Source organism: Carettochelys insculpta, chromosome 12 (assembly GCF_033958435.1).
Source record: "Carettochelys insculpta isolate YL-2023 chromosome 12, ASM3395843v1, whole genome shotgun sequence".
Lineage (NCBI taxonomy): Eukaryota > Metazoa > Chordata > Testudines > Carettochelyidae > Carettochelys > Carettochelys insculpta.
This window is the reverse complement of record NC_134148.1, coordinates 2,119,701-2,141,659: the sequence shown is the minus strand read 5'-3', so window position 1 is coordinate 2,141,659 and position 21,959 is coordinate 2,119,701. Positions and strand designations below refer to the sequence as shown.

The 21,959-nt window shown below is 44.4% G+C and overlaps 1 protein-coding gene across 2 annotated transcripts in view; it reads left to right on the top strand.

Annotated features, from left to right (window-relative positions):
* Positions 1-2,596: 2,596 nt before the first annotated feature.
* The window catches only part of BBS4 (Bardet-Biedl syndrome 4), an 87,410-nt gene continuing 68,047 nt past the window's right edge, over positions 2,597-21,959 (top strand). The window contains exons 1-2 of one of the 2 annotated variants that reach the window (XM_075007190.1): positions 2,597-2,983; positions 13,332-13,383. In XM_075007190.1, the coding sequence (XP_074863291.1) occupies positions 2,972-2,983; positions 13,332-13,383 (64 nt within the window). In that variant the 5' untranslated portion in view covers positions 2,597-2,971. The remainder of the gene's footprint in view (positions 2,984-13,331; positions 13,384-21,959) is intronic. The other variant, XM_075007192.1, reaches the window with a different exon arrangement.

Sequence of the window (21,959 nt, the reverse complement as noted above, 5' to 3'; positions counted from 1 at the left end):
CATTAGTTATTTTTGTGTTTGTCTTAAATTCCTTGGGTATCCTGAGGTTAGGGAATCCTGTTCATAGCTTGTCTATAATAGTGACCCTGCTATCACAGTATGTGTATGATTGGATTTTTCTTAGTGTCCCCTCTGATTCTGAGGTTGGCCCCATGGGGTCATTGTCAGGACCATAAAGTTTGCCTAGGGTCCATATACTAGAGATCAGCTGCCAAGAACTGCCAGTGACAGAGATGGTGGCTGCTCATAAAAGCAGCGCCAGTCTTACCTTGAAAACTGCGTGGGGAAAGAGGAATGTTTCAGAATTTGGTGGCTTCCTCCAACAGTTAAGAGCAAAACAGGGACAAATTGCACAGTCGTCATAGAATTGTTAGAGAGGTAGTCGTGTTAGTCTGTATCTTCACACACACAAGTCACGCAGCACTTCAAAGACTAACAAAGTAATGTACTGGATGAGCTGTCCTGGGGCAGATTTGAAGAAGGTATTTTGTTAGTCTGTTTAAAGTGCTACGTGACTGCTTTTTTGTTTTATTATAGAATTGGGCCTTTATAGCCTCCACTAGTGGTGAAGTTTGCAGTTGATTAGCCCTTCTCGCACCTTTTGCTATCTGGCTCTAAAGAATCAAAGCATTCCTACAGCAGATTTCAGTGATGATGTTTAGCTTCTGTATCCCAAGCTGCAGTTCTTACACACACTGGCTTTCTGTGTAAATGTATCTTTCTCCCCTCTTATGAATTGACACTGTGATTCTTCATTTGTCTCGACTTTACAGTATTTCCCCTGTGCCAAGTAATGACTTGTAAGGTCAAAAGATGACATACAATTAGGGGGATGGGATTCATTCTAAAAGCTTAAAACAATGAAAATTTTGGCAATCTTTTGCACTGTTTAATTGAAAAATTTGAACATTAAATGTCATCACTCAGAATTTTTTTAAATTCTAGCACTCCCCACCCTCATTGTGTGAAGACGAAGGGGAAAATGTTGCAAAAATTCCCTTTATAATTCTGTGAAATGACCAGAGAAATCACTGCTCCAGTACAAGCAGACGTGAACCTTTCTCTCTCAGGGTAAATCATAAAGTATACACAAGCCATTTCAACAGGCTTGCTGGGGCCACTTTTAACACTACTACAAGAGTATCACTAGTTAGCCAACTCGAGCTGGTCAGGGTAGGCTTTTGATTGTAATCATCTTTGTTTTTGTCTCAGTCCAAGTGCACATTTGTAGTCCATGCTGCCACTGATTGAGTTTAATGCTTGACTACCCACTCTGATTAGCCCTGGATCTTCAAGGGGATTTATGTGCCTGAATGAATTTCAGTAGGAGTTAAGTATCTAATAGTTGTGAGGATCTGGCCCTTATTAGGTTTGTGTCAGATACCAGCTTGGACTTGCTCATTTTATAAATGAAAAGATTTTCCTGTCATTATTCCAGCTGGGGGGGTGAGTGAGTTTCTCTTCTAATACACCATCACTAGCAAGAGTTTATTCAGGTCATTACACACAGTGCAGCCAATGAAGAGTTTTTTGCTTTCAGCTGTACTATGCAGTGGAAGTGGGGCCAGAATTTGGGGCTGTAGCTGGAACGATACATCCTAAAAGCAAAAGTGGGACTAGAATCCAGCCACACTTAGTGTGGTCAAGCATGCTCAGGGCTTTGCTATTGTAGCCACACAGGCCTAAAAAGAGCAGAGGGAGGGACGGTAAAAGCCATAAAATCATAGTGGCACAAAGGGAAAACTTAAGGGAGGCATCATTTTCACAAAGCCACACTTTGGAGCTGGTAACCAACTTTCTTGACCGAAACATTTTTAAACTCTCCTCCCCCAAGTTCTAAAACAGCCTGGTGGAGATGTTTAGGATTAGGTGGAGAAATTTTACTGAGAGCCAGCAGCTGATCTCGGCACTAGATTCTAACTCAGCTGACGGCTGCGGCTTCCATGGCAATGCCATCTTTTCTGTAGCGCCCCTACCCGCTTCTGTGACACCGCCACAGCTGTTGGCTGCCTTTGTACAACGGACCACGCCTGCCAAGGGCTGTAGTTGTGATTAGCTGCGGCGGGCTACACGAGCCTGTTGTAACCCATTTGCAACCGGAGCCTGGGCAGGGTAGCGTTGGGTCAGCCTACGCCCACCAGCCGCTTGGCCACGGCCGAGCTGCCCGGCCCGGATTCTGCCGGGGGTTAGACGCAGCAAAGCCCCTCTCTGCGCTCGGCGTCGCCCTGGCGCGCCACGTGCAGGAGTAAGGGGCGAGACGGAGCTGCCCGGCTCGACGCAGGCTAAGGCGGGCCAGGGGGCTCCCTGTGAAGCGGCCCGGGTGCCGCCACGCGGGACAGTGGCCCACACCGAGGCGTGCGGGTTACACGAAACAACGGGCCCGGCCCGCAGGGTTCACCGCGGCTGGGGCGAGGGCCTTCGCCCGCCTGCCGCCTCTCGAGGGGAGGAGCGGCGCTCCTGGGACCGGCTCGGGCAGGGGTGCGAGCGCGAGGTCCCCGCCTCAGCGCGGAAGTGACGCGCGGGATGAGACCCTGAGGGGCGCAGGCGCCTTTCGAGCCGGTTGCCCGGCCTGAACCCGCCCCGCCCGGAGGCGTGGCCCTGGGGCCGGGCGCCGCGGGAGGAGCGCGCCGTGCCGGAGGCCGTTACAGGTCCCGCCTGTCGTCACACCGCCCGGGAGTGAAGCTCCGCCCAGGGAAACCGCAACGGGAGAACACCCCTCCCCCCACTGGCGGCCGCCTTCTTCGGACACGTCACATCAGCGGCTCCCGGAAAGACGTCACCCGCTCTCCCGCCCAAGCAACTGGGCGTTGCCAGGGCAGCCTGCAAGGGTGGCCCAGCGATTGGCTGGGCGCCGCGGGAAGGACCCTCCGAGAGGCGTCTTCCGGTTGGCCTCTCCTCGAAGTTCTTCCGGGTCGGCTGGTAACCTTGGTAACCGACAACTCCCGACGCCGAACGGGGCTGCGGCAGCGCGATGGCGGAGCTGGTGAGGGTCGGGCATCCGGGACCCCTCTTCTCGCGAGCGCCCTGCAGAGCCCCCGAGTCCCGTTAGCCGAGCTCTGCCAGCGCGGCTGCAAAGACCAGGCCGAGTCCTCCCTCCGCCGGCCCTAGGGCCCCGCTCAGCCTGGCCGCGCACCCAGTACACGCGGCTCGGCGGGGCAGACTGGGAGCTGTGGCTGGGGTGCTGGGAAGAGAGGCAGCGGGCGACATCCCTATCAGAAACGTGGGCACCTGTGATGCAACCCCAGTGCAGCTACCGAAGGCTGGGGCACGGGGGTTCTCCTCGCTCAGCTCAGCTGGTGCTGAAAGTGGCCCAGGGGCGCCCGTGGGGGCTGCAGGTGATCTACTTGCACTGTAGATGAGTCGTGAATTTGGAAGTGGCTGCTGCTTGGGAAGAAGGGCTCGTGATAGGAGAGTACGTGATCCTCAGGAACAGTGAGAGGGAGAGCAGCAAATTAAAAACAGTGGGTTTCAAGAAGGCAGACTTATGCAAACTCAGGGAGCTGGTGGGTAAAATCTTATGGGAAACAAATCTGGGGAGGGGGAACAGCTCAAGGTAGTTGGCAGTACTGCAAAGGGTGCTGGAGCAAACTGCTCCTATGTATAAGAAAGATAGGAAGTGTGGTAAAAGACCACCTTGACTTAATCAGGAGACCTTGAGAATAAAAAAAGAGTCAAGGGATTCCTACAAAAAGTGGAAGCTAGGTCCGGTTATTAAATAAACAAATAAAAGCTCTATAGGTATGTAGGGGCAAAATCATAAAGGCCACAGCACAAAAAGAGCTCAAGCTAGCTAGAGTAGGCTTGCTACTTTGGTAGGGGAGGGGAGCAGAGTTCCAGAGGAAAAAAGACAGAAGTTCCCCAGGGCCTGGCAATTCAAAAAGGGCTAGGCCATCTAGTGGTTAGAGTCCTGGGCCACTTAAATCACCAACAGAACCCTGGGCAGTGTTAAAAGGCTGTCCTGCAGAGGCTACTTCCACCCTGCCACTTCCCAGAGAGCAAAGTCACCCCCTCCTCATTTTCTCTAGAGGCATAGGCTCCTGAGGTAGAGAGGTAAAGGGTAACCAAAAAGCATTTTACAACTATATTAGATGTCTTGGGAAGGCTAAGGACAGAGTAAACTCATCACTCAATGAAGAGGGAAAAAGAGTAACAGAAAATAAGGAAATGGCAGAGGTTCTTAATAGCTGTGTTTTGGGTTTCACCAGGAAAATTGGTGATGACTGAATGCCTAACATAATGAATGCTCGTGAAAATGGAGTAGGTTTGGAAGTTCAAATAGAAAAATAATTAATTAAAGTTATTTAGACAAGTTAGCTGTCTTAAAGTCACCAGTGCCTGTTGAAATTTATTGTAGAATACTCAAGAAACAGATTAAGGAGATACCCAAGCCATTAGCTATTATCTTTGAAAAGTCATGGAAGACTAGAGAGATTACAAAAGGTTGGAAAAGGACAAATATGGTGCCCATCTGTGAAAAGGGAAATGAGGACAACCCAGGTAACTACAGACTAGTGAGCTTAATTTCTGTACCAAGATAGATAATTGGGCCAATAATTAAGGAATCCATTTGCAGACATCTAGCAAATAAGGTAACGGTCAGCATAGACTTGCAAAGAACAAATCATGTCAAACCAATCTGATAGCCTTCCTTGATAGGATCGGAAGCCTTGTGGATAAGGGAGAAGTGGTGGATATGGTATATCTAGACTTTAGCAAAATATTTGATAAGTCTCACATGACTAACTAATAAATTAGTGAAATCCAGCCTAGAAGGGGCTAGTATAACATGGGTGCATAATTGATTGAATAACCAATTCCAAAGAGCACTTATCAATAATAGTTCACAGTCATGGTTGGCAACCAAAATAGCAACAACAGCCATTTTTTCCAATTCAGTATAAACCTGAACAATTCAAGAGCTACAATGCATATGAATACAAGATGATCCTTAATAAATAATGTCAAACCACACTTTTTGTAAACCCTATTTTAAGAACAGCACACACACCAATGAATTGTAATGTGATACATGTTTACTGCAGTATGTTCACAAACTTTTTACATAGTCTATTTCCTTGCACTTTATGTGTATGTGTGTTTACTATTCTCTTCTTGACTTTTGCTCCTGAACTTTCTCTTTCTCTAGAGGACACTAGGGGAGTCATCCAACATTTTGAGATCATATAGTGTTTGTTATTTAGGTATGAGTTGTTCATTTTTTGGGCTTTTAGACGTTCACTGTTTATTGACAATAATCAAGAGGGTTTTTCTTGTTTGTTTGTTTTTTTTTAAACTTTGCAGTTATGGCATTGGGAGCCACAAAAAAGTTCTTAAAGAGCCACAGGTTGCAGATCCCTAGTCAGGCCGGAAGGGCATAATGAGTGGAGTTAGGAAAAGGTCAGGTTTGGCATCAGTTCTGTTTAGTGTCTTCTCCAGTTATTTAGATAAAGACAGAGAGTACTCTGCTTATAAAGTTTGTGGATTATATCAGTCTGGGAAGGGTTGCAAATCCTTTTTGCAGACAGGATTATAATTCAAAATGATCTGGGCAAACTGAAGAAATGGTCTGAGGTAAATAGGATGAAGTTCAGTAAGGAATACCTCACTTAGGAAGCAACAATCAGTTGCACACATACAAAATGGGAAATGACTGTCTAGGAAGGGGGTATCCGCTTACCCCCATTTTTGCTTGCTCCCAAGAATACCATAGAATGGAACTCTTCTCTGACACCTGTGGTTGCAAAAGAAGAACTATAAAAGATGAAGCTTGATCAGCTGCAGCTGATAGAATCTTTTTTTTTTTGAGACTCTATGTAAATGGGATTTGAATGCATTCTTTAAAATTTGTCTTTAAAACATTGTCATTGGAAACCAATAACTATTTTTTTCAAAAGTTACCCTACATTTTAGCTTATCACCCTTGTCAACCTTACTTTTACCACTTAGCTTTCTATATATAGCCTCGTTGTTGAGTAGGTTTTGCACTGTCATGTAAAACGATGGGCATGTTACAGAACTGAATAGATCATCCTAAAAATAGAGTAATTGCTTGTTAAAGAGTAATTCTGCTAGTTAATTTGTATACATTTCTGCCATCAGAAGTCAGTTAACAATTCTGTTAATGATGAGTGATCTAGAACAGAATCCAGGTCGTTCACTCAGAGCTCTCTGTCAGGCTAATATAGATAAAATGGAGTCATTAGAATAAGCGGGTTCTGAATATACCCAGGGCATATTGGTGGATTAAGGTGTTGGTCACTAGAATAGTATTTTGCTGCAACAGAGTTGTAAGGAGGACATCAGTCTCCACCTGTTTTCGGAGGTGGATTTAACCACTGATGTTAGATGTTGTAGACATTTTGGTACCCACAGCTGCAGAGTTTGGCTAGAAACTGGCTTCTCAATGAATTCATCTCAATATTGATTTTTTTCAGAGGAAAATCAATTTAATTTTGACAGTCTTTAATTGCTGTGCTTCAGCTTGGCATAATACACCTCATGAAAGGATTATGCTCTGAGGGCCACTGCATGACCTAGTTTTATTTAAATCACTTGAGCATGGCATTAAGAAATTTTCAGTTTAATGTTCTACCCTGAAACTACTGACACTTTGATCAATGAAAAGACAATGTAAAATCTTACCATAAAGCATCAAAATTTAAACTTTTCTTCACTGTTTGTGCTAGATCTGTTGTCCCAGATATTACTTATTTAAATGTCCCAAAATACTTTCTTATTTGTGTACTGGCTTAAAATAAGTCTAGGTCACTTTTGTGGACTGTAATAGGCATTCAGTTTTACTCTAGCTTTCAATGGGGGCAAGGGAATTCTTCATCTAGAGTAGAGGTTCCCAACTTTTTCCAGATGGGTACCTATTTTTGACAATTCAGGAAGACTTCATGACCCAAGGCAATTCAAAAATGGCGGGTGAGGAGGGTAGGAAGCAGTGCCATAACAATTTCTTGCCTGAAGCAAGAATTGTACCATTTTGCATTTATATATTAATATATATTAATAGTTATTCTGTAATTAAGGGAAATACATTAATAGAATAACTGTTTATTATAGTTTAGTTTATTATTATACTTAATCTGAGTTGTGGTGGAGGATGGAGGGTTTGGTGGGGAGAGTCACAAACAAAAAAAATGAAAACTGAGAAAACAGATACGTAGAAGAGAAGGGAGAGGCAAAAGGGAGGAAGATGGGGGGTGAAAATTACTGCCAAGAGACCGTTCAGTGGCTTGTCTGGGGTCACTATGAATATAAAGACACGGAAGCAGTCTTTGTAATGTGTAAGGCAGGGGTGTCCAACTGTTTTTTTTTTTTTCCCCACTGGGAGCTACACAGCAATTTTTAAAATATTTCAGGGGCTGAACACAGAATAGCCGCAAGCCACCGTCATCACTACCCCCCTACAGCCCCAAATGGCCCCCAGCCTTAGAACCCCCAAGGAGCCTTGAATGGCCCCCAGGCTTAGAACCCCTCCTGCACCTCTAAACCACCCCCAGGCTTAGAGCCCCAAGTCCCCACCACCCCCCTACAGCCCCAAACAGCCCCCAGCCTTAGAACCCCTCCAGGAGCCCCAAACCACCTCCAGCCTTAGAGCCCCAAGCCACCACCACCACCTCTGCAGCCTCAAATGGCCCCCAGCCTTAGAACCCCCCCCCCCCAAGAGCCCAAAACTGCCCCCAGCCTTAGACTTCCCTAGCAGCCCCAAACCGCTCCCAGGTTTAAATCACCCAGAAGCTCCAAACCACCCCTAGCCGTAGACACCTTCCCCTCCCTGCAGCCCGAAACCATCCCCAGCCAGATGTGTCAGCATTAAGAAACTTCAAATAGCTTCTTTAAGAGCCACATGCAGCTTGGATCTGCCCAGCTGGCGACCCTTAACAAATGTAATCATTTGTGTTGTGACCCATAGGTTGGGAATTCCTGATCTAGAGGGTTTTCCTTTGGTCCTGACAGGTACAGTAGATCCCCCAACATACATGATTTCAACTTACGCGTTCCTTAATCCCACTTGCAGGTCCGGGAAACTGACTATCACAGCAGCACTGGTTAGTTTCCTCACTCCAGTGAGTGGCAGGGAAATGGGAACCAGGTGGCAGCCCGGCTTCCGGCTCCCTGTCATTTCCAGGCACTAGGAAGCTAACCAGCACAGTGCTGGTCAGTTTCCCGGCCCTGAAAGTGGAGGGGAGTCAGGAACCTTGCTCCCCCTGACTTGCGTGAAATTTGAGTTACATGTGGTTGCCTGGGAATGCAACCTATGCATAACTTGGGGTTCTACTACAGCAACGAAGGGTCCTGTGGCACCTTATAGACTAACAAAAAAGTTTTGAGCATGAGCTTTCGTGAGCACAGACTCACTTCATCAGATGCATCTGATGAAGTGAGTCTGTGCTCACGAAAGCTCATGCTCAAAACTTTTCTGTTAGTCTGTAAGGTGCCACAGGACCCTTCATTGCTGTTACAGATCCAGACTAACACGGCTACCCCTCCGATACTTGGGGTTCTACTGTAGTCCAGTTCCATCATCTGCTGCTGCCACTATAATCATCTTATGTTTTAATGTTTGGAGACCTTTAAGAGATTTATGAACTGATTTAGAACAGAACTTTAATCACCATAATTAGTTTCCTCACTGAATCTAAGACTTCCACTAAGTACAAGGTAGAAGCTCTCAACAATGCCCTAGGGAGGTGGAGAAGTCTCTTAAAAGCACTCGACAAGCATGCTGCATCCTGGGACCTCTGGGCCTTTATCACCTCCCAGGGCAGTAGAGCTTCAGCGGTGCTCCTGTGTAAGAGGGAAGAATGCCTACACAGTCGAAATGGATTTGGCACTTTCAACAAGCCTGCTGAAAACCAGAGATGTATCCATCTTGCTTGGAATTGGACGGTGTTGGGTGGTATAGCTCATTATGTGTTGTGACATCTGGCAGTAGTAACATGAAACATAAACATGAGATTCAGGCATTTTAAACATAAACTTCCCAAACCAGTAGAAAATGTGCCATAGGGAATGATCTTGTAGTGGGCCCTGGAAAGTGGCAGTATGTGGTATAGTAGATCTCTTTCTTCACCCTTCTTTGTGAGTCTAAGAAAATGCCTGGTAGAGAAGACTGGTGCTTAGAATCTTTTGCATTGCTGAATGTTTAGAGTCTGGAAATTAAAGGAGCTGCTACTCAGTTGGGAGAAGTCGGGGAAGAGAGTTTTTCTACCTCATATTAATGCCTCTGCTTATTTCCTTTCTGAGTGTCTCATTAACAATTTGGAGACCTGGCCAAGGCACATGTGTTTATGTAGCATTTTCACAGCTGGGTACTGGATGCCAAAGGAGCAGCCACAATCTCAAGTGTTGAGTGTTGAGAGTTGGTCTGAAATTGAGGCTGGTCTGCACTTACAAGTTGTGTTGACATAGCTCTAGTGCACAGGAGTGTGAAAAATTCACTCATCTGAGCACTGTAGTTAAATAAACCTGAGTCCTAGTATAGACATGGCTAGGTCAGTGGAAGAATTTTGCTTAGCTACTAGAATTTTGCTGAGTAGAATCATCCTAGTTACTGCCTCGGGGAGATGCATTGCCTTCATCATCATGAAAAAATCCTTTGTGATATCATCATAGGAAGCTATAACATCCATGGTATTGACATGGCCTTAGGGAGGAAACACTTCCAACCTGACTACATTGCGCATAAATTCATTACAAGCAGCTATCAGATGCTGTGGAAGAAACATTCTTCTGCAGAGAGAGCAGCTCAGACACTAATGGAGAAACAAGATTCCTTATTTCCTAGCTCACCTAAGAGGAGAGGGCAGCACAAGGGGCTCAGATCCCCCTATTTCCTGGAACACATATACCAGAGGAGAGAGATACCTATCTCTTTCTCATATAGCTGGAAGAGACCTTCAGAGGTCATCAAATACAGTTCCCTGCACTCACAGCAGGACCTATCACCATCCCTGACAGTTTTTTTTTTTTTTTAAATGTATTTGTACCAGATCCCTAAATGGCCCCCTCAGAGACTGAACTCACAACCCTGGGTTTAGCAGGCCAATGCTCAAACCACCAGCTCTCTTTTTCTATGTGGGGCTGACAGCAACCCCTGCCTCTATTCTCTCCCCAGCCTCCCCTCTGTGTCCATCCCCTGACTCACGTCCCTCTCACTTTCCTTCTTATTTATCCTCCTCCCATCAATGCAACCCCAACCCCTCACACTCTTATTCCCTCACCCTAAAATGCCCCTCACTGGAAGCAAGCATTTGCACATCTAATTTTACTTTACCAAAGTACTTTGATTACATTTCACACCCCACCCCCCAAAAAAAAAAACCCACCGAACAGCGATGCACAGATTTGAAACAATGAGTGCCTTAAACATGCCCATATGTCTTCACAAGATTGGGCTCAAACACGCTGCCAGAGTGGATTAGGGTCAAAGAACTTCTGCTTATCTCTTGAACTATATAGGTAGTGTGAGTATTTGCAGGCTACATGTTCTATTTACTCTTTTGTCCATGTCTGCATAGTGTAATCCACTACACACATCAGCCTCTGAACTGCTTATTATGCCCCTAACTAGAGAAGCAGACTTTTTTTTTTTCCCAAAAATGTTTTAATTTGACTTCTCTCAAAACACTGCTGGGTGCCAGGAACCCTAGTGGGTGAAGGGTATGTGATCTCAGCCCTGGTTTGAGCTGTATGGTGACTGTTCTTCTAGGGTTGTTCAAAAAGCCATGCCGGAATGAAGATGATATCGGTGTAGCTGGAAAACTTCTCGCTCACCTGCAGATGTTGGTCCAATAATTTACCTTACCCATCTTGTCATTTTAATAACTACTAAGCAGAAGCAGTTTTTTCAGGGTTCCATCTTGAGAATCTCTGGATCAAATGGTTCCAAAGTTCAATCACTAGTAGAACCCTGAGACTGCATGAGACTAATCCAGTTTCACCACAATCAAAGTAACCAGGCATCTCATAAACATCTTAGAGTCGAGCTTTAAAGAGAAGGCTGGTCTTTACCTCAACTGTTGTTGATGCATGAGGTGGAATAAAATTTATCTTAGTTGTATTGGCCTGGAGGAGTGCAAAAGCCATCAACCTTAACTTTGCTTACTAAAAATGATAAATCTGATCCTGGATGCACATAGGAAGTAGATCTGTTCAGTGTTTTGAGAACAGAAACCTACTTTGAGTTCTCACTCATGTTTGTTTTTTTTCTAAAGGATGTTTCTGTTTTGTGAATGCTTGCCTTAACTTCCTAAGCGCCGCCTTTGCCTCCACAGTGAGAGTCAGATGTCAAAATAATAAAAGGATTTTTATGATCTTTGTGGTGGTAATTTTCTCCTGTTTGTAGGTGTCCTGCTGACAGCAAAATGTCTGTCAGGTCTGCTACAAGCAGCATTCCTCATTTTGCTTGAGATTTTGATGTGTTTGGATTTAAACATTGGGAAACTCTCTTGTATGTAAGGCTCTGGCATTTCTTTGAAGCATTTACCATTTGGCACAGTCAGAGAGAGAAGTCTGGGCAAGGTGTGTCTTTGATCTGTTCCAGTGCATTGCTGTGATCCTAGTGTATAGTCTCTTAATGTAGAAAAGATCTCATCTTCACTAAGGCTCAGCAGTTTCATAATAAGCTTTGTAAAGTGGGAGTGGAAGTCTCTAAATCAGGGATCTCAAACTCAGTTCAACTGGGGGCAAGTGAGAGTCCTCAGATCCTTTTAGTGGGCCAGCAGGCCCTCCCCTGTCCCCCAGTAGGGCCCCAGAGGTGCATCCACCCTCTCTCATCTGCTGCCCTTGGACAATTTAAACCCCCACGAGGGAAGGAAATGGACACTTCTTTTTCTCACCCTCACCCCTCAACCCCTTCCTGAGCTGCAGGGACTCATGCAGGAGCTGCTTGCAGACTGGATTGTGGAGTTGCGTAGGCCAGTTTGAGAACCCTGCTCTAAGTGATCAGGAATGCTAAGAATGTATCCTCTATCTGCCAGTGTCAAGAATAGAAAAGGGGTTACTTGATCACGAGCTTCCCTTCCCCTCTACAGCAGAGTTGTTCTCATAGCTTACATATCCAGCTCCAGAAAAGGTGGTATGCTAGGCTGCAAGAATGAAACCACCCTATCCAAGCATAAGACCCTACTGGAAATGTCTTAGGAACAGCACAAACAGCTTTTTGAAACATGCTGCTAATCAAATGCCTTTCAGAGTTGGTTAGGGCTCCTTTCTTTAGGGCCCAGTCCTGGAAAGCCTTGCTCAGGCAAGTGGTTTCTGCAAGTTTCAGGCAATTGCTTGTTACTTTACTCCTACAGAGAAGCTTCTGTTCTCTTTCCCAGTAAATTAGATTGATTTACCTGTGGTGCGCAGGATTATGAAATTTCCTCCTCTGAGCACTGTAGTAAAACCATCTTGACCCAGCCTAGACCTGGCGAGATCTACAGAAGAATTTTGCCTGGCTAATTACTTCAGACCCATAGGCTGGGTCTACACTTGCCCCAGTCTTCAAAGGGGGCATGGTAATCAAGGTGATGGGAGATTACTAATGAAGTGCTGCGGTGAATGTGACAACTTCAAAGTGTCAAACTTCGTCAAAATTTTGGGAAGTAAAGGCACTTTGAAGTGCCTGCAGCTACACACTTGACAGCACTTCGAAGTCTGGCGCTTCCTATCTGTGATCAGAAGAAGGGCTTTCGAAAACTGAGAGGGGTCGTTTCGGAAGATCCCATCTCCATGGGCGGCGCGCGATTCGAAAATCCGCGCTTTCGAATCGCCGTGGCTGCCATTATGCTAATGAGGAGCTGCATATTCACTGCAGCACCTCATTAGCATATTTTCAACCTGCTCATTAATATGCCCCTTTCAGAAGGAAGGGGGCACGTGTAGACCCAGCCATGGTGTTGTGATCAGCTTTGTGGGTAGCCATTGGTCATGTATAATGGGATTCTGTCATTCCCTCTTTGATTTTAAGGAATGTTGTTGGTTTTTTCCCTCCATTTTCAAGAAGCAAAATATACCCCAGGTAGTTCTCACTTCCCAAATCCTTATAAATATGGGTGCAGTAACTAAACTGACGTTAACCAGCAGTAAAAAACACTTGTAATAATTAAGATCAGAGACTTCTTTTCAGTCTACACAAGTAGAAATTTGGATTGCGCTTTTAAGAGAAATGACTAGCATCTTGCTGGTACAGGAGATTCTGGTTAGTAAAGACGCTGCAATTTTTGCTTTGTGCTTGGACGTTTGCCATCTGTCCTTCTGGGAGGTTTGAGGGGCAGGGGCAGAATTCCGTAAAGAAGCCTCACCATTTTAACCCTATCTTTTTTCCATTGTTTCAGGCTTCACCCTTCTTGATGGCTGCAGAACCCCAGAAGCCCCGCTCAAGGAAAGGTTTGTTTAAGGACATGCTTACAATAGTATTACTAAGGCAGGGCAACATGAAAACATTGCTCTGTCATCTGTACAGCTGTTTGAGAAGCACAAATGTCCATTACTAAAAACTACTAAACTCACTCCTGCTTGTGAGCCATTCTGTATAGGACTAACTTGTTTCCAGCTGTGAAAAGCTAGTCTACTGACTCATGGGGCACAGCTTTGCAGAGACAAGGGTCTCAGGGCTTCAGCCTCATGAGAGGCACCTGGCTGGGCTCCTGCTTAAGCCCTGACAACACACATGGTGATAGGTGGGATAACACATTACCGTCCAGCTTTTCCCAGGGTTTACTGGCACCACTCAGTCACAGGGTAATGCTGAGACCCCTCCCTGCATGGCAGCTGCTGGAGCTGGCAACCTGGAAGCTGTGATCATGGGAGAGGTAGTACCAAACAGCTGGAAGCTTCAGGGAGAAGTGCTGAGGGTAAGGAGGGAGGAGCGGGCAAACCTTTAAAGTGCATGTGGCCCCTTTCCCTCAGTAGGTACCGCTCTTCTCTGGCAGAAGCCCAAGTCCCACCACCCTGCAGCGAGACAGAAGCCCTGAGTACTCTTCTCCCCTTGCCCCACCTCACCCCAACTCTGGGGCAGCGCGGGGCACTGCAAGCCACACTTTAACTGTAAAAGAGACACGTGGCTCACAAGCCAGAGTTTGGCCACCCCATGTATGTTAGATGTGTATTTACTGGGCTGCTCTGCAGTTTGGTTTCATTTCCCTCTGGATTAATAGAGCATTGCTCATTATTCATTCTAGACATTTTTGGGTTCTTTAAAGTGATGCTTTACCCCCAATGCTTTACCCCCATTGTTTAATGGATTTGTTTTTCACATCAAAGTTCCTTAATTTGGCACTAAAATGCTGAATTTGATTTTTGTTTTTTAACTGCCCTCCTCTCAAACTTACTGTGGTGTTTAAGTGGGTTAGCGTATATTTAAATGAAGGCCTTATTTGGCTTGCAGAGCCTCTTATTGGTGAAGTTGTATGAAATGGCAGCCCAGCATGACTTTCAGATCCCTGAGGAATGTGTAGAGATAGCAGATAGAATATCATTTTTTACTTGCAGCCTGAGAAACTTTGGTCTGCAGATCTGACAGAGAAATTGTACTAAGCTACTTGATGCTACTAATCATTTGTTGGGGCCTACCAATCATTTCAAACAAGTCAAAAGCAGACTCTCTTGTTCTGAGAATCTCATTCAGGGAGCACTGTGCTTTACTTCTGACACATCTATTGCTGTTTGGAATATATTATGTCTTTCTCTCTGTGGGAAGTCCATGCTATAATTTTAAATACCCTAGCATGCAGACAACTTTAGCGCTATTATCTCCCTCCGCTCTCTATTTAAAGGGTGTAGTTGATAAAACTCGAGTACTAAGTGGACTTGTTTGTCATCTTAATGACAGCGGGATTGTGTCATAATCTCTGGCTTCTAAAGGCAAAGATTTTCATTTGCTATACTGATTTCTACCATCTCTGAGCTCAGCAATTCAGAGCAGCCACTGTTTCTCCTGAGGAAAGAAGGCTGCCTAGTCCCAGCTGCTGAATTCTAGCACTGGAACAAGATATGAGACCATATCCAAAAGCTACTCCCTGTGATTTCAGAACCTAGATTTTAAGGTTGCTGATCTGAGCATTGAGTCCAAGTCTCTAATCGGTAGACACAAGTTCTCATGCAGAGCAGAAAGGGAGAGACTTAGTGCTTCAGGGTCTCTGTCAAAGTACTTTAGCCCCAAAATGCCTTTGCCTGAATAGCCTTCTCTCATGGCTACATCTTCCTGAATGATTGACCCATGCCTTCCTAGATAGGCTGATCCTACCTCTTTCTGTCTTCTGTGTTCCTTTCCAGCTCCTTTGCATCAATCCTTTTTTGTGATGCCTCCTACCCTGATCTCCTTGGTTGTAGTGCTCCCATACCTGAGTCATTTTACAGTGTCTCGTGTATGCAATTATATAATATTTGTATGAATTACATAGGGGTTGGGGCCTTGTATCTCACTGTGTTTATAGAGCAGCGTATACACTTACAGAATCTGTAGAGGGCCACAGATTTGATGTGAAATTTGTTGAGAGAAACTTTTGCTTCAAGGCCCTTTATTATTATGTTGAAATCTATTAAGCCATTACAGTATAATTCATGTGTAAATTTAAGTAAAAAATGTTGCCGGCAGCCAAACATACCAGTGGAGGTAGATTGTGGTAGAACGCATGGTGCTTTGACAGCTGAAGTTTAGTTGTTAAACTGACATAGTGTCATATTTCTCTTTTTGTTGAAAATTTACATGGATTGTTTGGGGAAAGAGGAGTTCCAGCAATTTAAAACTTCCTTGCTGGGGCGACCAGGCAGACGGACTTTTTGTTCTGTGTACCGCTTGCTATTTAATTACATTTTAGGAAAACCTCTCTGAAATCCCGAAAGCTCTCCATACTAATTCTATGACTTTTTTGTTATCATATTAGAACACTACTCTCTTCATCAAACTGAGAGGCTGCCTCTCTGTCCCAGAAGGCCCAAGACCATTTTCTATGTGTATTTAAAGTGGAATTGGAAATGAGGTTTTTAATAATTAAGGGATTTGCTGAAAGTTTAGTGAAAATACAAGGAACGAGAGCACTTGAAGCAGCAATAGCGAAGGAGACTCAGATGGGCCGTGCAGTGCATTGTTTGGGCAGCAGATAGGTGGCTAGTTGATGTGGTTCTGGTTAGAACACACCTGAGATGTGTTCAGTGCTCAGCACCTCAGGTTCAGGAAGATCTTGAGAAATGAGGGAGAATTTACTAATGTTTCTCATCTCTGATTAGAGAGTCAGACCAGTGGATTTGGGAGGAAAGGTTAGAAAGCAACATTCATGTAGTTTGCCTAAGTGACAACTAACAAGAAACAGGAATATCCTCCTTGAGTTTATAGGCCTGATTCTCGTTTCCACACCTGTATAATGTTGCCTTCAGCAGTTACACAGTGTATGTGTGCTGCTGGGAGAGGAAACTCAGGCCTTTGCTTCTTCAGTTTCACCATGAGAGTGTCCCCTGAACTAAAGGTGGGCACCCATTCTGCAATAGCTGGCATGGCTCAGGTAGCATTTGAAGCGAAAGCTTTGGGAGGCTCCGTGTTTGCCAGGAGCTGTTTGCCTGCATTGCTTTTAGTGTGGTAAGCAGAAGTCTATTTGACCAGCCTGTTCGCGAATCTGGAAAAAGAGGGCAAAAGCCAGATTTGTAATAGGAAGTGGTGTAACCATGTGTGCTGGTTCTGTGTGAGAGATGGTGGGGGTGAGAAAAGAGGGGAAGGGAGAGTGGCATAAGCTGTATATTAGCGAGATGAGTTGGAGGAGGGGGAGCAGAGCCATATTCCTTTTCAGTGACTCATTCTGGTATTTTACTAGAGACTCTTGATGGGGCTTTTGCATTAACCAAGAAGCCTATTCTAATTTGGTTGAAGATATGACTAGGGGGTTAGATAAATCTGCATAAGCTTTGCTCTGTAAAGAGGCATATTTGTGCTTGTTTTAAAGGAACACTGTCAACATACACAAGCCTGAAAAAGTGACTTTCTTGTGGTGGTTTCCCTTGGTTTTTGTGTATTTTCTTTTCAAATAAAAAATAATCAGGTCAATATCAATACAAGCTGAGATACACATTGATGGAAACTACTTAGTTTGTTAATTGCAGAGCCAGCCTTGGAAGCTGCTCTGCCTAAGTGAACTTGCCTCAGAAGGCTGCTGGAACCTGGAATAGTAGAGGCTGGACCCAGGTTCCCAATCCCCAACTCCCTGTTTACCATGGGGGAGTTGATCCTGACAGTGGGATGCACCGCAGCAGAAGGACCAGTTTGGAAAAAAGGTCTGTCCTCTCCCTGAACCACTTGGAAGGGCAGTGGGGTTGGTCTCCCCTCTTTTCCCCACGCGAGCCCATGACCAGGGTGGCCAAGCAAACAGCAAACTTGTGCCCTAGAAAAAGCGTCTAAGCTGAGGGCTGCCATGAGCCTCTGAAGCAAGCACGCCATCTGAAAGTGTGCGTTCCACTGAGGCAGATGAGGAGCTTTGTCATGCTCAGTTTATCACATGGTAGCTAAGGTGGTGTGTCCTGGGTACAATCCCAGAGAATGTCAATTGTTTTGTGTTATGGGAGAAGTATTTTGCAAGCATGAGGAGTGGCTTTATTTCTACTCTGTTGCCCTGAGCCTAGCCCTTCTGTAGTTTTAGTCTCATTCAAATCATCTATTCCAGCCTTCTGTACTGAGGCAGGATTGAGGGCTTTTCTATACTTGGGCTAAATCAGCACAGCTGCGATTGAGGCATCAGTATCAATTTAGCAGGTATCAATGTAGGTATAGAAAGTTGATGTCAGAGCATGTCCCATCAACAGTATGATTAATAAGGGTATGTCTACACTATGAGATAATAATTGATTTTAAGGCATTTAGCCCTATTTTCCAAGTGCCTCTCTTCACTGTAAATTCCATTAGCTTGATTTATGGTGCACTAAAATTAACATATCAATATTAGAATATCATCAGAACCTGACAGGTGTAGCATTCAGTTCAAATTTAAAATTCCAAATGAAGGGTAGTGAGGAAGCGTCATGTCTTGAAATCAAATCCATTAGCCTCCAGAGATGTCCTGTATTTGCCCCACAATCCCCTACAGTTCTCCACTCTGACCTCTTCCTTCTCCACTGCTCTCAGGTGCAGAGAAATTAGGCAACAGGAAGACCATTTCAGTTTGGCACCTGGAAGCCCATGGCTGTACAGTCATGCTTGTATGACAGGCTGAAAAATATTTTTCTTCCTTTGTTACTTTGCTAGTAGCGCAGCTGTAGTTCTGTTTCTACCTCTGCTAATTGCCTTTTTTTTGCTCTCCATGGTGCCAGCTGCTGTGGGTGGGGGTTGTGCTTGTACGATAGGACAAGAAACTTCTTCTCAACTGTTTACATGTTGTCCTGCTCCCCCACAGCCCCTCTCTACCTTTCCTAAGCGCTTTACTACCCCTCCCTCCCACCAATTGTAAAAGGCACATCTCTGGTACAGATAAGCTAGATCCTGTCTGGAAAAAAGGACATTTCATTAACATGGCTGGGGAATGAGAGAAGTGAAATGTGGGAAGATGTCAGATGCCCACAGTGACTTGGGTGGCATTTTTTCCCCATGCTGCACCAGTGGAAATAGCCAGAATGCTGTGGGTCTCAAGGAACTGTAGGATAGGTTCCCACAATACACTGCTGCAGCAGTCAATTTTGGAGACTTGTGTATGGCAGCAGTTAGTCAATTTTGTGGGGAGCAAGTGGTAAGATGAGGATACTCAAAACTGAATTAATAAAACCCAGTGTTAATAAATCAATTCTAATAAAATTGATTTTAGCTCAAAGTGTAGACGTGGCCATAGACACCATTGTAACTCAGCCTAAGATATATCCACTTCAGTTACTAATGCAGTGTAACTTAGATTGATGTACAACTTTAGTGGGGTCCAGCCTTAAGTATTAGTGTTTGTCTAATCTCTGGGAGGGCAGTAATTTTTGATGGCGGGGGGGGGCACTCCAAGAATTTGTAAGTGGTCAAGGGCTGTTCTCTCCTATGATATTAATGGAGGAGATGCAGGGCTGGTGTGGAGGTTGGGTGCAGAAAGGAGCTATGAGTAGGTGACTAGGGTACAGAAGAGGGTGTGGGGTCTGAGAGGGAGTTTGAATAGAAGAAGGGGTAGTGACCTGGGACAGGGGATTGAGGTGGAGGAGGGGGTGCACATTCTGGGAGGGAGTATGGGTGAAAGAGAGGGTTCTGACCTGGAGGATGGATGTTGGAGGAGGCACAGGGTCTGGGAGGGCATTGTGACTAGGGAGAGAGGTTCAGGATGGAGTTCAGAGGGCTAGGGTTGTGTCCTGGGGTGGGTGCAGGGAGGGAGGTGCAGATAACTCATGTAACTGGGCAGGAGGGGCTTGTATCCTAAGACAGAGGTGCAGGGGGTTGTGACCTGGAACAGGGAGTTGGGGTGCAAAAGCCATCTGCTTTGAGTGGTGTGGGGGGCTGTGGCAGGTGGGGAGCCTGCTTGAGGTCTCACTGGGCTGTCTGTGTCTTGGCAAACTTGTGTCACAGGGCAGGAGCAATAAGAAACTTGGAGCCAACTTCTTGCAGCCTGCTTTTATGTCCCCTTTACAAAAGATTTACCCTGGGCAGAAAGAATCGTGGTTTCAATTATCTGCCTGTCAGAGCTAACCTGTCACATGGCTCTTTGACAGTTGAAGATTTGAAGGTTGAAATTAAAGGGTGTCTCTTCTACAGACATGTTATAAACTAACAATATTTTGGAACATAAGCTTTTGTGAGCAAATACCTTCTTCATCTTTGCCCACAAAAGCTTATGCTCCAAAATATCTGTTAGTCTATAAGGGGCTGCAGGACTTGTTGCTTTTGAAGATCCAGACTAACTCGGCTACCTCTCTGATACTCTGCTACAGACAGTTCAATCTGGAAAGGAAGTGATGAGCATTTTGTGGGCGTGTAAATGGACTGGGCCCAGTTGTGGAGTTGGGGTGTGCGGCAGGAATCAGGTTGGAAATCTTTAAATCTAATCCTAACGAGATTTGTGGGAAGTGAACACCTCAGAGCAGTGCTCTGTGGAAACCATTATCAGAACTGACATGCTAGTAATTAAAACCATTCATTATTTTGTCCTTCATCCCATATGGGATAAGTTGTTTTGAAAATCAATTTGTTTGTTTGTTGCTGCATCAAGATACATAACTCTGTCTTATTTATTTTTCCCAAGTAAATGGCAAGAGAATAAAGGAACCTCTGTTCCTTGAATCAGGATGGAGTTTATATCAGACTGCTGAGATGGGATTTTAATCTTCCAACTGCATTTTAAATTAATCAGATATTTTCTGAAATGCTTTACTGGTTCTGAATTGAAATTGACTGGCTCCCATCTTTCCAATTTTCTTTCCTCAAGCTTTCCAATCAAATCATTTTACAGTAACTGATAATGTTATAGTGGAGAAGCCACTTTTCCCAGTGTGCATTGTTGATTGTATTGTTGATCTGACGGAACATGACTCCAATTTATTTCCTTTTGTCATGGAAGAGGTTATTTAGAAAAGGAAGTTTGAGCTCTGCTGTTAGTCTGATCATGGCTGTTGTGTTTCAGGGCTAACTTTAAATACACTTTGAGCCATGCACCAATGTTGGACCCATGCTCTAGCTCGTATATGTCAATGGCATTTTACAGTAGGGTAGAAAAGCTTTGATTGAGAACCTCAATATTTTTAATTGTAGTAAACACCCTTTAATGTTACAATGAATATTAAACATTCACTTCTGTTGGATTATGAAGAAGCAGATTGTTTGATATATGCACTCCTTGAGCTGTGTTTACTCAAAATGGACCTATGTTGATCATTTTCTAAGTGACTTTTTTTCTCGTGAATTTTAAGGGAGCAGTGGATATAAAAACTGAAGTGTTCCCCCACTTCCTAGCTCTTCTGATATTTTATGGAAGTGTTTTCCAGTGAGTAGAGCAAGAAATTTGTTTCTGTTCCTAACTCCTGCATCTGACATCCTGTTATCTTGAGCAAAGCACTGCACCTCCCAGTTCCCCTATCTACAGCATGGGTCTAATATTTAGTTACCCCACACAAAGAAGTGAGGCTTTCACTAATGCTAGCAAAGCACTTTGATGCTGTAGATTAAGAATACTATATGAGTACTACGTATTATAATCTAGAACTAAGTCTTGTGCAATTGCTGCTAAAAGAGTGGCATACAGGATGGATTGATTTAAATCAAGGTGATTTTAAATCATTGACATAATTCACCAAAAAATCATTTATTTAAATCAAGTTACCAAAATAGCGAAGACTGTCTGTGCTTAGAAAGCACGTAATTTTGGAGTATGCCCCAATGAACTCACTGGCACTTCTGTTTCTTGGAAAACAAGCATTGAATGGAGTTTCCTCGGGAAAGCTGAATTATACTGAAATAAAATAGGAACTAGATTAATGGCATCACCATTATGGTCTGTGATCATGAGGTTCCAAAATAAGGGGCAAGTATTATGAAATATAAAATAAGAAAATATAAAATAAGTTGTCGGTGGCAACTGATAACTCTAGATTTCTCTTACTATAGCTTTCTGTATTCTATACTTGAGTGAGAGATTCTAAACCTAGTTAACTAACTAAACAAGCCATAAGGATTAGCTAAGCTAAACTTTTTTTTTCTAGCATCCAACACAGCGAATAGCTTGAGAACTTACTGATCAAATCACATGTATGCTAAGAGGCATAGAGAGAGTCATGAAGAATACGTATTTTTCTGTGGCAAAAACAGGGCATATAGGAAGCTCTGTGTGTGCTGGATAACGTCTTTCCTTTTTCCTTTCAGTCCATTCAACTGTTTCTTTCTATATCGCCCCCATCCTTTCCTATATATTGTCTCTCTGTCTCTAAGACCACGTCTTAACTAACTTTTCTGCTGTGCTTGGGCCAGGTCCTCTAACTCATAAGCACATAAAAAATCCTGTCCAGCTAAAAACAATTCAAATAAAAAC